Source organism: Bos javanicus, chromosome 27, assembly GCF_032452875.1.
Source record: "Bos javanicus breed banteng chromosome 27, ARS-OSU_banteng_1.0, whole genome shotgun sequence".
In the NCBI taxonomy this organism is placed as follows: domain Eukaryota; kingdom Metazoa; phylum Chordata; class Mammalia; order Artiodactyla; family Bovidae; genus Bos; species Bos javanicus.
In genome coordinates this window covers 36,574,695-36,592,217 of record NC_083894.1, presented here as the reverse complement: position 1 = coordinate 36,592,217, position 17,523 = coordinate 36,574,695, and the positions used below count along the sequence as shown (strand labels likewise).

At 53.0% G+C, this 17,523-nt stretch overlaps 1 protein-coding gene and 1 long non-coding RNA gene across 7 annotated transcripts in view; one reads left to right on the top strand and one right to left on the bottom strand.

The window, feature by feature from the left end:
- Window positions 1-17,523, top strand: part of ANK1 (ankyrin 1) — a 242,434-nt gene that overhangs the window by 123,427 nt on the left and 101,484 nt on the right. For 5 of the 6 annotated variants that reach the window (XM_061404574.1, XM_061404576.1, XM_061404575.1 and 2 more), the window contains exon 2: window positions 16,452-16,553. In XM_061404574.1, the coding sequence (XP_061260558.1) occupies window positions 16,452-16,553 (102 nt within the window). Of the gene's footprint in view, window positions 1-9,557; window positions 9,734-16,451; window positions 16,554-17,523 lie in introns of those variants that run through there. The other variant, XM_061404577.1, reaches the window with a different exon arrangement.
- On the bottom strand, window positions 3,874-9,291 carry LOC133240041 (uncharacterized). Its single transcript, XR_009734079.1, has 3 exons — window positions 8,957-9,291; window positions 4,651-4,763; window positions 3,874-4,562 (listed from the first exon to the last, which is right to left on the bottom strand). It is a non-coding gene; the product is annotated as an uncharacterized LOC133240041 (long non-coding RNA).

Below are 17,523 nucleotides of genomic sequence, written 5' to 3'. Positions count from 1 at the left end.
CATGCAGGGCAGCCGGGGAGGCTTAGCACTTGCTGCCTGGACCTCCCTTCGCCTGGTTTGGAAGGGGGTGTCCCTGAAGTCACAGTGATGATTCCAGAGAACTCAACTGGGGAGCCTGGGATTAAAGTCAACCTTATTGTTTCAAGTCTGTGCGTTTCCCCAACCCTCTGGGAAGGACAGTTTCAATCACCTCTTATTAAACCTTTAATATAATGAAACGGACTCACAGACACGAAGAACAAGATAGTGGTTAGCAGTGCAGGTAGGGGCTTATGAGATACAAACTCTATGTTTAAAATAAATACATGGATATATTGTACAGCACAGGGAAATAGAGCCAATATTTCACAATGACTCTAAATGGACAATAATCTATGAAAATCTTGACTCACTGTGCTGTATATCTGAAACTAATATAATAACTCCACTATACTCAATGAAAAAATAAAACCAAAAAACTTTGGGGGCCTGGGTTCATAGAAACAGTGGTCTAACATTTCGGCCTTGAACGTGTCTTGGAGCAGTAGCTAGGGTCTTTTCTGATTACAGAGAATGGCCACATTCATAGACAGGTCCTAGTTGCACTCAGATTTCCAGGATTGAACAATTCTTTCTGGAAAATTCTGAATTTCGTGTTTCTCACAAACCCTAAACACACCTTAGGCTCATTGAATCAAGCAAGACTCAGAGCAACTGCCTTCACTGTGCTCCACATACCACCCAGAGCTTCGGTGACTTTGGGTAAATTACTTAATGTCTTCATGCCTTAGCTTTGTCTTCTGTACAATGGGGACAATGATGGAAGCTACCTCATAGAGTGGTTGTTGAGGATAAAAGGTGTTAAGACAGGTAAAATGCTTAGAATAATGCCTGGCTTGTAAATTTCAGCTATCATTACTTTTGAATCATTTCTTTCTCCTGCCTTTTCATCTGTATCAAATTGTCATGACAGTGAAGTGTCATGGCCATGGAGCATGGAAGGGGTCACCCAGCATCACCTTCCCAAGCCCCAGTTCCTAGTGGATGTCTCTGCCAAGCGGGGAAAGCCTTGCTACCCAGGCTGGACAAACTCGGGGTGCACAGGCCACTCTGGAATCCTTCAGGCAAGTCTCCACGTAGCTGGCAATGGGCCACCCCCTCCTGGCTCTGTCTCTTTAAGGAGAACTGTTCAAATAAAGCCCAGCCATGCAGGGCTGTCAGAGCTGACACTTGACCATCCTTCAGAAACTCTGGTACGACGGCTTTCATTACTGATAGACAAGCCCCTTGCGCTACTTGAAAGAAAACAAGGGTTTCTGTGTTGGCATGTGCACCTGTGAAGTGAGTGCGGTTGTGCAGTTTCTCCAGTGTGTCCACCGCTCCTTCTCACGCCCCCAGGCTGCAGGGCAGCTTCCTGACATGTGAGGAAGCACTGGGTGTAGTTTAGTCAATGGGGCCATCTGACAGCACATGTGTTTTCAGAAACGTGTGCCATTCCCGCCCCAGGTCTGGGCTCTGCACTCAGCAGTCAGGCAACATGATCTGAATGTTCTCCACCTCACACCATGGAGAAAGTGAAGTGTGATGTTCTGACATGGGCCAGTGCACTTGCCGATGGGGGGATGCTCTTGGAACGACACTGATGCCTCTCACGACATCTCACACCCACTCCCAGCCTCCACAGGGAGATGTGAACTGCTGCAGACCTGAGGAGGTGGAGTTGCTCTGTGGGGCCCGGACTGGCAATTTAGAGCTGATGGAGATTGTGGGGGAAGGGCTGGGAGCCACGGGCTGGGGTGGGGACCCTTATCTGCAATGCAGCCCACCTAGGACCGTAACCTCCCCACCCAGAAAACCACAGTGGTCCCAAGGCTGTATCCACAGGCACCGTCATGGCTTACGGGGAAATGAACAATTGGGTCAAAGAGCCCTGGACATCTGGTTATTTTTTCACTGATGTGACATTTACAAACCTGAACTGATCAATTCAGATTCCAATTTGGCTAACGTTCCTGGAGCCTCTGGTGTGTGGGCAGAATCATGCTAACACTCACGTCTTGTTTTGATCCGGCCTGGCCAAAGCTCCCGTTTGGTTGAGACACGTGCTGAGAGCTGCTTCCATGCTGGGCACAGGGGTTCTGAGATGCACAGGAGAAGATGCCTCATTGCTTCTCTACCGCCCTGCCCGGTGGCCCCAGGACTGCTCAGCAGAAGCACTCGCTTGTTCTCAAGGCAGTTCATCCTTTAGGAGTTCCAGGTCTATGTCTTACCCAAAAAGAGAAATGGATACTGACGCTGAAACTTGTTATTGAACATCAAACATTCTGTTCTCTTTATCTGGCTATTTGATGAGAAACTGATGTTGGCTTCTTACTATTGGGGAAATAATCTCGTCCCCTGCAGACTCGCCCCTCGAGCCCCCTCCCCACCTTCTCTCCAGCACAGGGCAGGATTTCCAGAGTGGGGACTGGGCACAGAGACCCCTTCAGGGGTCAGGGTTTTTTTTTTTTTGCTTCCTCCTGTTGGCAAGCTTGGCTGTGGGCTCGCAGGGCTAAGGGGCAGGGGGAGAGGGGGTTTCCAGTTCTGATCTGAAAACCAGAAGAGAGAGAGATGACTGATACATATAAAGGCAGGTTGATTTTTCACACTGAGCGGGGGTATATTCTTAAAATCTCAATACTGAAACACACACCCAGCAGGCAACTCAAGGCTTCATGGTGAGGGGGCAGCTTCCACAAGGTCAAGTCCCAGAGGGGCCTGTGATGGACAGTCGGCCTCCAGTTCCAGCATGGAGGGGAACCCCTGTGTGTAGGCGAAGGGAAAATCCTAGGTCAGCTGCGCCCTCCCTGCCTCCCCGCTGCGAGCTCGGCTTTAAGGCTGGCCCTCCCTGGAATCCATGTAGCACCTTCTCGTAGGTTTAAAAATAGACTCCAGGCCTGCCAACCCTCTTAAAAGGAACATGATGAGCAGAGTGCCAGCATCGTGGGACCTGACACCCGGCTCCCATCAGCTCCCTAAATAGACCCCGGACTCCGGGTCCTGCGGCCACTGAACTGACTGCCGGGAACTCCCCACGCAAAGTTCAACAGGAAAGCAAGCCAGGCTCTCTTTCCCTCGCCTCTCTCGCTTTCCTCACTTCTGCAGGTCTGAATTTCTCGGTCCACTGGATTTCTCGGTTCATTCAACATGACAGCTGTACCATCTGTTCTGTGAAGTCCCTCCCTAATTAACCGGGGAGGGGGCCGGGGTGGGAGGGTGCAATGCTGTTCACAAGAGGGAAGACATTTCCCCCCACAGCAGCAGCAACACTCTAGACGGTTCGCAGAGTCCTGGGGTGGCTGACGGCTGCCCCAGGTGCAGATAAGCCAGCCTGCCTGTCTCAGTAAAGGGCGGAGCCCTGGCGCCCACCCTTATCGGCCTTGGACAGAGACTTGGGGCCGGGGCACCTCCCTGTGTGGGTGCAGGGCCCAGCAGATAGAAGAATAGTTGGGGGCAAAGCCAGCCTTGTCGGCAGGGGAGGAGCTGTGGCCCTGGGCCGGGCTCAGGAGCAGGGCTTCAGCTGTACGTGTACCCTGAGACCTGGTCCTCTGCTGCAGAGAAAATGGAAATGGAAAATGATGCAGTGAAAGAAAGCCCAGGAGGTGCAGCTGCTACAGCATCACAGCAGCGTGCTGGCGGTGCTGGGATCCTGTTCCCAGCCATGGCTGTTCTGACCTTGCAGAAGCAGTGACCAGGCCCTAATTTTCCAGTGTAGAAGCCAAATCAGTCATACCCCCTGTCTCAGGGTGGGAGGGGAGGAGGTCACCTTTGACCAAGGCTTTCATGAAGGAAGCTAGAGAGAAGGAGGAAAAAGAGCATCCTTGCCATTCACTGAGGACCTACTTTGTGCCCGGGTGGTGCTGGGCATTTTTACATTATTCGCACAATACCTGGAGCAGGAGGCAGGGGAAGGTTATTTTCATTTCACTGATGAGGGTGCGAATGCTCAGAAAAGTTATTTCCCTTTATCAGAAGTACATGAGCCTGCTAGCTTTGAGTATTTTAAAGCTTCCCAGAAAAGCAGATGATGATCGTGACATTGCCATTCCTGGAGGACCGAGCCTGACTTGATTGCAGAGGAGGATTAAAACTGGAGGGACAGGAGCCCCATGGGTCCTCCAGTTCCCTGCAGGGGGAGAGGCGTGGTCACTGCTCCAGGTGTGAGTTGCCAGGAGGGCCATCTCTGGAATCCCAGCTCTGACCTGAGTCTCAGCTTTGACATCCCTGGAGAGAGGAACCAGCTTGGGTCATGGCTGGCTCCTGCCGGAAGCCGCCTCTTCCTGTTCCCCCAAAAGGCTTCTGGGGAAGCAGTCATCCGAGGACCCCAAGCACCCGAGATCCTTTGCTTCAGGCTTCTGAGCAAAAGGAAGCATTCTCCCAGTTTGTGGATGGAGCTAAGGTTCACAGGGGATTCCGTGGCAGGGTGCCCGAGAGCCGTGTCCCTTTCTTCTCCCTGTGCCATCTCCGCCTGGCATAGGTGATGCGGCCTGGAGCACAGAACTCCACAACTCCTCCAGCACCTCATTAGGCTCATCTGTGAGGAACTGCAGAGACAGTTGGTAAAATATTCAGCACGACTGGGAAAAAACTGCACACGCCATGAACCCAGAAGATGGAACAAGTGATCCTTACCAAGCAGCCCTCATCTTTTCCTTAGCCCATCAATTCCTTTCTGCTCCTTTGCGTTGGCTGTTTGCTTTGATTTCAGTGACTTTCCTGGCAGATCTTCCAGGCACACTAAATACCTGTAATAAAAATGAATACGTAAACTCACTACCATGTGTAAAACAGATAGATAGTGGGAAATTGCTATATAGCACAGGGGGCTGAAGTCAGTGCTCTACGGTGACCTAGAGGGGTGGGATGGGGTGGGGTGGGGGGAGGTCCAAGAGGGAGGGGAGATATAGGTATATATAAAATATATAGCTGATACACTTTGTTATAGAGCGGAAACTAACACAACATTGTAAAGCAATCATACTCCAATTTTTTTTTTTTAAAGACACATTGAGAAGAGCAGCCTTCAGGCATGAAAATATACAGGAAATGGGCGAGCAGAAGTATGATTCCTTGTTGTCTAAGAGTGTGGGGTAATGGAAGGTTGAAGAGGGACAGTCCACGAAGAGGAAAAAATAAGGGCTATGTTTCTGAATCCCAAGAGCCCAAAGTAACCCTTAAAAGTCATCAAGTTTATCCTGTGTTTCTATGTACTATATCAAATAATGAGTTATGTTTCTCTGCTACTCCAAAGACCGCCCGCCCCCCAGCCAACAGCAAGGATTCAGCTCTTTCTGAATAATGAATTCTATTATGTCACATCCCTTAGCACTGGAGAAAAATTTTTCTGTCTGATCTAAACCTTCTTTGGATCAATTTAATCCCATGATTGACAGTTTCCTTATGACCCATGGAAATATTCATACATCGGTCAGCAAGCATTTATTTGGCACCACCACCCAGCTCTGTGTGGAGTGAGGGAGAGGGACTGGGCATACAGGGCACATGGACCACGCTGTCTCTACCTGTAGGAAGCTTATAGCTGAGTCATGGTGGCCACGGCAGCTGGGGAAATGGCGCCATATAATTTGTCCCACTCTGGGATCTGGGTTCTAGTGCTGGAGGGGGTTGCATACATCTTAAGAGCCATCTTCTCGAGCCTTCTGCCTTTTTTTTTTTTTTTTTTTGGCCGTGTGGCATGTGGGATCTTAGTTCCATGACCGGAGATGGAAGCAGTGCCCCCAGCATTGGAAGCACAGAGTCTTAGCCGCTGGACCATCAGGGAAGCCCCGTGCCATCTCTTCCTTAGTGTCAGTCACCCCAGGTCCTTCATTGAGTAACGTGCCTGGAGTTGTTTCCTTCTCCTCTTGGGCTTCGTCTGACTCTGCGTATCTAAGTTGCAAAAACCTCAACCCTTCCGAGGTCAAAACCAACCTCAAGAATTCTTGGAAGTCCTGAGTCTTCAAAGTCCTCTGATAATATCTCGGGCCCTTTCCCATTCTCAGCAGAACCATGGGTTGTATTCAGTTTGTGGTTCCACTATCGTTTTTCTTTGTGATTTCATTGAATATATAACTCATAGCATTTATGCTGTAAAGAAGTCTGGGCTTCGAAGTTAGATTCCCTGGGTATCAGAATTGGTTTGGGAATTTTTTTGCTATTTAACTTCAAATATTTCACTTGAAGGATCTCAGTTTTTGTGCTCTGGGGAGGTATTGGGAGGTTGGCATTGATGCATATGCACTATTGATACTAAGTATACAGTAGATGGGAGAAGGCAACGGCACCCACTCCAGTGCTCTTGCCTGGAGAATCCCATGGATGGAGGAGCCTGGTAGGCTGCAGTCCATGGGGTCGCTAAGAGACACGACTGAGCGACTTCACTTTCACTTTTCACTTTCCACTTTCATGCATGGGAGGAGGAAATGGCAACCTACTCCAGTATTCTTGCCTGGAGAATCCCATGGACAGAGGAGCCTGGTGGGCTACAGTTCATGGGGTCACATATCGGACATTACCGAGTGACTAATACCAAGTATTACCAAGGATATGAACCAATGGGAGGGGCTACAAACAGGCAGGAGGAAACTGTTGGAGGTGATTTTGGAGGTTCCTTGTCTTGACTGTAGTGATGGTTTTATAAGCTTATGTATCTATAAAAACTTACCAAGTACATGTAAAATATATAGTTTATAATGTGTCAATTATACTTCAATACAGCTGTTCAAAATGGTCTGTTTTTCAGTTCATTGTGTGAGTCAATTGTATTCGTGTTTTTGAAACGATTATAAGTACTGTTCTTCTTCCATTTGAGTAGGGCATTTCTCTCTCTCTAAATATTAATGTTGGAACAGTGCTTTGGAATCCCTTGAGATATTGCGCTGGGCTATGATCAGGGCTGTTCCAGTAACCATCATTTATTAATTGAAGCTCGCTGTGTAGACGCTTTTAGCAAATCTGTGAGGCAGTTTTAAGGGGCACCAGAGCAAAAGACCTGTAAGAGAACGCGTGTTTTTAAAATGTGTGCATTTTTGTGCCTGAAGGAGGGCCTGTGGTGAATCCCCCTCTCCCAGGCACCTGTCTTTGGTACAGGGATGTGGTGTTTTCCACCTCTCAGAGGTTGCCTGTCCTCTGATGGTGATGAGGGTCTTGGGCCTGGAGAATTCTGATGCCCTGTCTTCAAATACCAGTGTTGTCACAGGAGTTCATTGCATTATACACGGCAAGTCACTCTTTTCTGGGATCTTCCTGTCCCTCTCTCTTGATCCTTATTTATCCCTTTTATTGGAGACCTTCCTCTAATTGTCGAATAGCTTTGAAGAGGACCTTACTTGTTTTTTTTTTTTTAAATTGAAATATAGTTGATTTACAATATTAGTGTTCAGTTTCAAGTGTACAGCATAGTGATTCAGAATGTTTACAGATTGTACTCCATTTGAAGTTATTATAAAATATTGGCTATAGTCCTTGTACTGTACATTACACCCTTATATCTTATTTATATAACACCCAGTGGATTCTATCTCTTAATTTTCTCCCCTATCCCCTATCTTCCCCCTCACCGACCTCTCTCCCCACTAGTATTCTGTATCTGTGAAGCTATTTCTCTTCTTTTATATTCATTTGTTTGTCTTATTATTTAGATTCCACATATAAGTGGAAATGCATGGTTATTTGTCTTTCTCTGTCTGACTTAATTTCACTAAGTGTAACACCTTCCAGGGCCATCCATGCTGTTGCCAGTGGCAAACTTTCATTCTTTTAATGGCTGGGTAATATTCCATTACGAGCTTCCTTAGTTGCTCAGTCATAAAGCATCCACTTGCCAGTGCAGGAGATGCAGGTTCAATCCCTGGATTGGGAAGATCCCCAGGAGAGGGAAATGACAACCCATTCCAGTATTCGTGCCTGGGAAATCCCATAGACAGAAGAGGCTGCCAGGCTACAGTCCATGGGGTCATAATAAGTCAGACATGACTTAGTGAGCACATAACCACAACTACAATATTCCATTGTATATACCACATCTTCTTTATCCATTCCTCTGTTGATGGACACATAGGTTGCTTCCATGTCTTAAAAGAAAGTGAAGTCACTCAGTCGTGTCCGACTCTTTGTGACTGTATGGACTGTAGCCCGTCAGGCTCCTCCATCCTTGGGATTTTCCAGGCAAGAATACTGGAGTGGGTTGGCCGTCTTGGCTGTTGTAAACAGTGCCACTATGAATGCATTTTTTCAAATTAGCAGTTCTATTTTCTTGGGCTAACTACCCAGGAGTGGGATTGCTGGATCATATGGTAGTTCTATTTTTAGTTTTTTGAGGAACCTCCAGACCATTTTCCACAGTGGCTGCACCAATTTGCAAGAGCACCTTACCTTGGAAAACAGTCAGTTTTTCTAACCTCAGAGCATCTCGCGTGGTGTCCCCTTCTGGCACTGTGCCCACTTGGATTGGGGATCTTTCCAGTGCTGCTAACAGAAGGGCTTTGGGTCGGCTGGACACTCTGTTTCCTAGTAGTAACCTCGGACCTGACCTTAACCCCTCTGGGCACAGCTTGTCCACCCATACAACTCCAATAGCATCTTCTGGCTTAAGAGGTGGCTGCGAGGGTTAAATGAGGTAATGGCAAAATGCCCTTCACCTCACAGTTACTTAAGGGGGGACTGATGCCTCCCAAACACACGGCCCTCCCTCCTGTGCCCCTGCTTCGGGGTGGGAGGGGTGGGGAATGAGCCTGTGCTATCTGGACTGCTCTTTGCAGAGAGCGTGAAGCTGGACTCACGATACAAAACACGCATGTTGGAGCAAGTGGTGTCGCCAGCGGCCGTGACAGCTCCTGGGGTGCTTCTGCGGGCATCGCTCAGCGTAATCCCTGGTGTCAGCCCCACCTCCCCAACATGCCTTTGACATCGCCCCCCACCTCCCCCGCCCCGGAATGACCTCGGGAGAAGGGGAGGATGGTCCGGGAGCAGAATCTGGGCGCTTCCTCCGGCCCTGGGTGACAATGCCCTAAACCCCACGTCAGCCTGGAAGGATGAAGGAAGACGTAGTAACAGAGTCTGGCCTCGCGGCTTCCCTCCGCCGCTGCGCGCTCTCGGCAGGAGCTGGAATCTCAGGACACACGCGGGGCGAGAGCTGGAAACGCTCAAGGCGGCGATGGGCATAAATAGACTCTGCTGAGCTCACCCTGGCCGGCCCCGCCGGCCCCGCGGCCCATTCACCCGGGCGGCCGGGGAGGCAGGAGGCAGGGCGGCAACGCCATGCAGCTGGGAGCGCCTCACCTCCATTGGACGTGGGTGCCGCCCCCCCAGCAGCCGCAGGACTCTGCCCCCCGCCGGCCGCCCGCCCCGGCCGCTTGGCCAGCGCGCCCGCCGCAGCCTCCCGGCGCCCGCGCCGCGGGGCTCGGCCGCAGGCGCCTCGTCTCCGGAGCCCGCTTCGCGTGAACTTGCCCAGCAGACGCGAGGATGGGGGACACAGTGAAGAGACCCCTCTAGGAGCTGGCGGGCGGGCCGGGGTCGGGGGCCCGGGGGCCGGAGCCCGGCCGGGCCCCGCCGAGCGGCCGGCGCCGGTATTTTTAGCCCGATGCCGGGGAACTTGCTGGCGCTCCGCGCGCCGCCGAGCAGATAACGGGGGAGGGGAGCCGCGCGCGGGCTCGGGTTTCCGCGCGGGCGCCGGACGATGGCAGCGCGACAGGGCAGGTCGGGTCCGGACGCCGCGGTGAGTGCCTGGCCGCCGCGCCCGCGCGGGGTCCCCACCGCCGCCGCCGCCGCGCCCCCAGCCGCGGGCGCGCCGGGCGCCAACTTTCGGGGCGCGGGAGCGGGCGCGGGCGGGGCCGCGCGCCGGCCGCCCTTCTGCTGCCTCACGCCCGCGGGCGCCGAGGCTTCCAGCCGGAGCTGAGGAAAATTCCTCTGACCCGGAGGCCGCCGCCGCGGAGGGGCTGGTGCGGGACGCGTGCCCGGCGGGCGGGCGGGCGGGAGGGCAAAGCGGGGCGCACGGGCTGGCGCGCGGAGGTGCCCGGAGGAGAAGCCCGCCGGGCCGGCTCTGCGGTTGGGCGAGGGGGTCGGTGGGGGGCACCCGGCCACCCCTTGCGGGAACCCCCTCGGACCCGCCGGGATGCCCCGGGCTTGGCCTTGGCTGGAGAAGGGCCGCCTCCCGAGCCTGAGGCGCTCCTGACCCTTAGACCTCAGGAACGCGAGCGCCCGGACGTCCAGAAGCAGCGGGAAATGAATGGGGGGAGAGGGAGCCGGGCCGCCTGTCCTTTGTCATCCTCATCCTCCGCCCCCTGGAGAGCTGTCCCCATTTTAGCAGTGGGAACGTTGAGGTTGGGAACTTGTCCGAGGCACAGCATCAAGTGGCAGAGTGGGACTCCCCGCCAGCGCTGCCCACCGTCAGGGTCCGCGGGTGGCTCTTCTCCCGTCTGGCATCGCCCAGCCTCCGAGCCCACTGCCGGAGGAGCGCAGGAAGGGGATGGCTGGTTTCCCCCAGGCCTCGCACCGGGGTGGATAGCTTCGAAAAGGACCCTGGGGTCTCCGGCTTGCGCGCCTCGTTTCGTCAGTGACATCTTTAACAGTCCAACTTTCCAGAGAGAAAAAGGAAAGGGACCCAATGAAAACGCACCCTGGGGCCGCAGGGGTTCACGGCTGCTTCTCTGCAGTCGGTGGGCTTGAGGCAGGGGCCAGGCATGTGTGCGCCTGCGGGCGCTGCCCCTTCCTTTGGAGGCCCCACCTGGACCGCCAGGAGCGCTGAGTCCGAAGGGCGCTCAGAACTGGAGGGCTAGCCCGACGCACAGGCCCTGCTCTACGTGGTCTCTTGGTAGAGCTGCAGCCCCCTAGGACAGGGTCCAGAGCCTGGACCCGGAGATCCGACCCTGACTCTGGCCAAGAAACTGCCTTTTGCCCAGACAGGACCCTTTGGGAAGGAGATCCCCTCTTACTGCTGTTTACAGAAACTGATAAGAGCTCAGTTTCCAGTCATCGTTTTAGATGAGAATTTTGCACTGAAAGACCTTGAAAAAGTCATGATTCGTCCTGGGAACGCTCAGGTCCTCTAAGCTCCAGACAAGGCCTGCAGAGACCGTGGGTTCTCCCTGCCACCTGGTCTAAACCTCAGCTTCACTCTGGTGTTGGGCTCTGGTCTTGGGGAGCCTCCCCCACCCCCAGGTGCAATCTCCCCCCCAACTCCCCCCATCCCCACCCCCGGACACCAGGCTTGCTGACATTTGGCAGCTGGCTTCTGGCTCTCCCTCCTGGAGACACTGGAGCCCCCTGGGCTACTATCTCTTGCTATATTCGTATGGCCCCACTCAGGAAGTGCAAGTTTAATAATAGTCTGGGTGTCTCAGGTAACCAAGGGCTTACCTCCCTTTTCCGAAGAGCAGTCCTGATGGGAACTTGACTCCTAGGAGGAATCCTGGTCCCTTTCTTCCCTTCTACTTCCTTCCTCCCTCCAGAGGGGAGGGCTGAAGTGGGCACAGTCTGTGAGCGCGGGCAGAAGGCTTTCCCCATCCAGCCTGAGCTGAGCTGGAGAGGAATCTCTGGGCAGTGAGGAAGCACTCCTAAGATTCATGTCCTGACCTGGCCAGGATTCACTGTGTGACCTTGGACAAAGTGCTTAACCTCTCTGTGCCTCGTTTAGCTTCTCAGTGAGGAGGAAACAAGGAAAAGTATCTGCGTCCAGAAATTATTGGGGGGAGCCAATGAATCTGTTGATGGAGAGGGCTTAACAAAGAGGAAGGGCTGAATTCATGAAGGTAACTCCTGTTGTGATGGAAGGAAGTTCAGGGACATCACATGAGTCGACCTGTAGGGATGGGGGCTGAGGACACCGTGAGATGTGTGTGTCCCTTCCTGCCCTCAGTGCTGGCGGTTTTCTCATGGGAAAAATTAGATTTCAGTAAGGCTCAAGGTGAGGACGGGGCAGAGGTGCACACAGGCAGCCTTGGTGGGGTGATCAGAGGGGTGACAGCTCTTGGGGGTGATGCAGAGTTTAGGGGCATCGTGGATCGACTTCTCTAGATGCAGGGAACAGCCTTCTTTAGCCCCTCTGGTCTCTCCACTCAGAGGCTGCCCTGCAGGGACGAGCACTCAGGAAGGGCCAGGGGCTCTGCTCCAGTCTGTCCGACCACTGAGACAGTCTGGTGCGTATTTGTCACTTGTTTTTCTGGTTGGTGTTTACTCATGTGAACAGTCTGAAATGGAGCCTATTGGATTCTTTTGACTTTCCACCCTACTGGATTATAGACTGTTCCTAGATGCACCAGGAAGCGGCTCCCAGGACAGGTCATTGAGTTGGAGGTAATTGAATTAGCGGCTCGGCAGAATGAGCTGGCAAGAGGTGGTCTCATACTCCGAAGTGGGTCATTTGCTCTGCAACGCGGAGACAGTCCCTGGCACCCAGGAGGTGCCCACTGCGTGCTTGTTGAATGGGTCACTTTCTAACTCTGTCACGTTGCACTTCAAATCTTGAGGGCAGGGACCTACATGCAGAATTTCTACTCTCTCCGTCTTTGCCCTAGCAGGATCCTGGACTTGCAACAGGACCTCGGGAAATACTCATAGGATTAACCGAGGGGGTACCCAGTGGAATGACACCATTATTACCTGCAATTGACCTGTAAGATACCCCCAGGATCCTGCTTGGGTCCTGACTACCCTATGCCCAGAGAAGACCAGAGAGGAAACGAAAAAGCCTTAGCAATTGAACTTCACCTCTAATTATCTAGGTGACCTTAGCCAGTCACTTCCTTTTTGCCATCAGTTTTATCGTCAGAGAAGGGAAGGAGTGGGACTAGATGATTCCTTTCTAGAGGCCTGTCTTGGCCTCAATGCAGTGGCCAGGGTCAGAGCAGAGACCTACCGGGTTCCTTTCTCTGCTGTGGGTTCACTGCTTAATTGGAAAAGGCATGGGCCCCCTCCTAGCTCCTACATCTGTCAGGGCTTTTCTGGTCACCTTCAGGTCTGAAATTGCGGAGAATGCACCTCGGGATCAAAGGCAGTAGGAAGGTGCTGGCTTGGTTCAGGGAGTCGTGGCCTGAATCCCCGAGTATTAACTAGTGCAGAACCTGGGCAAACTGTTCACCTCCCCCCCAACCTCTAAAATGCACGCCATCATTACACCCACCTCAACAATCCAGTTTGTGATCAGGATTAAAAGATAGAATGTTGGTAATATATTGAATTGGCCCAAATGTTCATTCGGATTTTTCCTTAACAGCTTGTAGAAAAACTCAAACTTTTGAGTATTGGCCAGCCCAATACTTGCCCAGTGATTGGTATAAGTATTATAATTTCACGGTTCAATTATATACCCAACAGAAAGTATTCCGCCTTCCTCAGCCTAGTGTAGGTTGGGCTCCCCCTGCCCTCTATTTATGTGCTTGTCTGTCTGTTGTAAATATTCTCCTTTGCTGCCTAGATTCATTGTTTTGAATAGTGACAGAGTCATTAGCCAGTGTTGCATCTGTTTCTATCCACCATGATTAGTTTTCATCCCTAATGCTCTGGTTATGCTGCAGAAGATAGTTTGGGCAGGTGGGAGATGTGTTTCTAATACTCTCATTTTTGGGAGTAGTATACTGTATTTTTCTAAACAGCTGAGTCCTCACAGGCCTTCTGAACTGGCAGGCACAGACATTTTTGGAGGGACTAACCCTTGAGCCTGATTTCTCCGGGAATCCAGCTCATAGGGAACCCACGGATTGGTCCTCATTTCTGAAATGCATCCTCCTTTACAGATGCCTTGCCAAGAAGCCTGGGGACGCTAGGTGCCCTGTGTTTTAGGTCAAGGGAAGTCTTGGCCTAGCAGACGATTCATGCTTTGAGGGATTCAAAAGAGATAGAAGATGTGGTCTCTGACCCAAGAAGCAAATAATTTGCCCATGGGAAACAAGACTTGCATAAAAGAGGAAAGTGTATTGAAAATGCATTTTAAGAAATCAAGCTCTTGTTCCTAGATTTAAAGATGGTAAAGATTGAGTATCCAAGGTTAGCATCACAGAGGACAAAGGGCCTGAGTGGACCGTGAAGAAAGGCAAGACTGGGTTTAACAAATGAGAGCGCATCAGAGTGTGGGCCTGTCGGGAGACAGAATGGGAATGCCGGGGCGGGGGGGTGGGGGAGGACGGGGGAGGAACCCGCCATCCTGCTGTGCTGGGGGTATGAGATGCACATGTGTCATGAACCAGCAGACTCAGGGCTTGGCTTTGAGCTAAGGTACCGGGACCCTCGCGGGCCTGGAGTCGGGGAGGACTAGCAGGACATCAGGGTTTTAGGAAGAGCAGGGAGGTCGAGTGGAGAAGTATCAGCCAGGAGTCTTGGAGCAGGGCTGGAGGGCTGAGACGACTGGGGGCAGCCCTCGGGGGTGAAGGTCTGTAAGGCTGGAGACTCTATTTTTGACTTGGATTAGCTGTTTTATTGGCAAAGGCGTGCAGCCCCGCTCTGGTTTAATTGCAGGATGTTGCAGTTGTTGGCCGTAGATTTTGAATCTTCCGTGGTTAGGGGCCATCATATGCTCTAACAAACTGTTGCGCACTTGGTGGCTTAAAACGGGAGTAGCTTCTCTCACAGTCTGGAGGCCAGAGGTCTGAACTCAAGGTGTGGGCAGGGCTGAGCTCCCTCTGGAGGTGCCAGCGGAGATTCTGTGCTTCTGGCTCCTGCTGGTTGCCAGCTTCCTTGGCTTGTGGCCGCATCACTCCTATCTCTGCCTACGTCTCACGCGTGTGTGTGCGTGCGCACGTGCGTATGTGTTCTGTCTTTTATAAGGACACTTATCATTGGATTTGGGGGCTGGCTTCCTAGGTGGCGCTGGTGGTAAAGAACTTGCTTGCCAATGCAGGAGACCCAAGAAATGTAAGTTCAATCCTTGGGTCAGGAAGATCCCCTGGAGGAGGAAATGGTAACCCACTCCAGTATTCTTGCTTGGGGAATCCCAAGGACAGAGAAGCCTGCAAAGAGAAGGACTAGAGGTGGTAAAGAGTAGGACACGAATGAAGTGACTTAGCACAAAAGCTCGCAGGGTATCGAGGGCACTCATCTCAAGACCCATAACATCATTACATCCACAAAGACACTTTCCAAAAAGGACACATGCTGGGGTTCCAGGGGGTGGGATACAGGCATCTCTTGGGCACCACCCTTCAGCCCACGACAGCACGTTCTCAGATGAGGGGAGCATGAAACAGGGAGACAGAGCACCCCAGGATGGATCTCCTGGAGGAACAGCATAACCCCCCCCAAACCTAGACACTCCCCTTCACTCGTGGCCTGTCATATGACAGCCCTCACCTGTTAAACTCACCCCGAGTGCCCACCACGTGCAAGCCCTGTGCTCAGCACTCGCGCTGATGTAATCATTATAATCACATATAATCTGTAATATTTCCATTCAGTTTCACAGCCAGGGTATGGGACAAGCCTTGCCCTCCCCTTGCAGATAAGAACACAGGCGTGGAGGCACCTGCGGACCGTCGGACCCCTCTAGACGCAAGGGAGCTACCCGGAGCCCCCTGCGCTTGTCTGCCACGCTAGACCTTATGTCTAGCAACTCCTTTCCTGCTCTCTCACCCACTCTCCCTTTCTGGCTGTCATTCATCCCTAACACAAGCCAGCGTCCCAGGCAGGGCCTGCTTGCGTCTGTAGGGGGCTGAGCCTCAGCCTACGGACCCTAAGGGCTTTACTCTCGTTCTGGAAGACTGGCGAGGGGCACCTGCCAAGTCAAGGGGCAGGGCCAGGCTGTCGGTGCACCTCTTCCCCACTCTGTGACCCTGCACAAGTCACTTGGGCTCTCTGGGCCTCAGTTCCCGCATCTGTGAAATGGGGATGGCAGGAAAACTTACCTCCTGGAGATGTCTTTAATGGCTAAATGCATCTCTCTCCCCACCCCGCCCCGCCGCCACCCCGTGTAAATGGATATTATAGCCAAGTGCTGATAATGGTTTTCAGCATGTAGTAAGTGCTGTGTGCTGTTTAAGTGAAAACAAACCCCGCAAAACAGCACCAAAGTGCTTGTGTTTGGTTCCCGTGGCGCCTCTGCTTCATCTCAATGGGTGGGGCCGGGTGGTGGGGGCCGGGCTCCTGAGTGGGAAGGTGGAGTCCGCGGAGGCCCCAAGGCAGGGAGATGCTAGGCCTGCTGAGACGTCTCCTGGGTGGAACGGAAACCTCTAGAAGGAGGCCCCTCCCGGGTCCCAGCCGAGATCACTTGCTTATAAATACTCCAGAAGGAAGGCAGGCCGTGCTCTGAAGGCCTCCCCACCCTCCAGCCAAGAGCCATCTGTCTGGGGGGCTGCAGACCTGTGCACGCCTAGGGACCATGGTGGGCATTTAATGGGATGGGGTAGTGGCTGCCTCGGGACCTTGGTTCTGTTCGCAGCCCTGGGCTCGAGCGGCCCGTGAACCCCTCAGCACGCAGACCCACTCACAGCTGCTCTCTGTCCTCACAGGCCGATGCTGCTACCAGCTTTCTGAGGGCAGCCAGATCAGGTAACTTGGACAAAGCTTTGGATCACCTGCGGAATGGGGTAGACATTAACACCTGCAACCAGGTAAGTGAGAGGCAGGCGGTGTGTGGTCTCTGAAGAGTGGCTCTTGCCTGGAGCCGTTTCCTGAAGGCTCTGCCTCTATTAACCTTTTTCCCCCATGGCCTCAAACACCCCCCGGGGCTTCCACCCACTGAAGGCCCTGCTCCAGACGCGTGCCAGCCCCGCGGTGGCCCCGCACCCCACGGGGAAGGGCTGGTGCCCCAACAGCATGGGCCGCGCCCCGTCCACCCCCCGCGGCCTCTCCCCTCAGAAGTGCCCGCTGGTGCCCGTGCGGTCTTGGACTTTGTGGCCTTTGAAGTGGGGGGTGGGTGGAAAGACTTTGAAGGATGCTGTCGGTGGCGGCATTCATCCCCTTTGTCCGCGGCGGCCTTTGTGGGTTTGCCGCTGAGAAGGAGGTAGGGCTGGGGATTCCCCGTCGGGTGTTGCCGGAGGCTGGGAACCAGGGCGGCTGAAAGGGTTCTCTGGATGTTTGTGGTGCTGAGTGACGGGGCTCTGTGTGGGGAGGAAGCTGAAGGTGCGTGGGACGCAGTGGCAGGTGTGGAGCCCGAGGCTGGAGGCACTGCCTGAACCGAGAGGAGCGCGCTCCCTGGGGAAGAGAGGACGGGGTGTGGCCAGGGCTGTGCATCCGATGCCTTTGGTTTCGTTTGTCTGTTTTTGCCAGTCGGTTGAGTTGTTCGGCTACATGGCCAATTCCGTTTCTAACTGAGAAGAAATTTACCCATTCCAGCTTCATAAAAAGCCATCCTAACCATTAAAAAACTATTTTTGATTGTGGTGAGACGCACCTCACATAGAATTGACCGTGTCAAGCATTTGTAAGCATACAGTTCAGGGGCCTGAGTTACATCCATGCCCATCACCACTACCCATCCCCAGTTCATTTTTCAGCTCGCTGAACTGAACCTCAGCACCCAGCAAACTAACTGCCCAGCCCCTCACGACCAGCACCCTCCTGTCTGTCTCTGGGAATCGC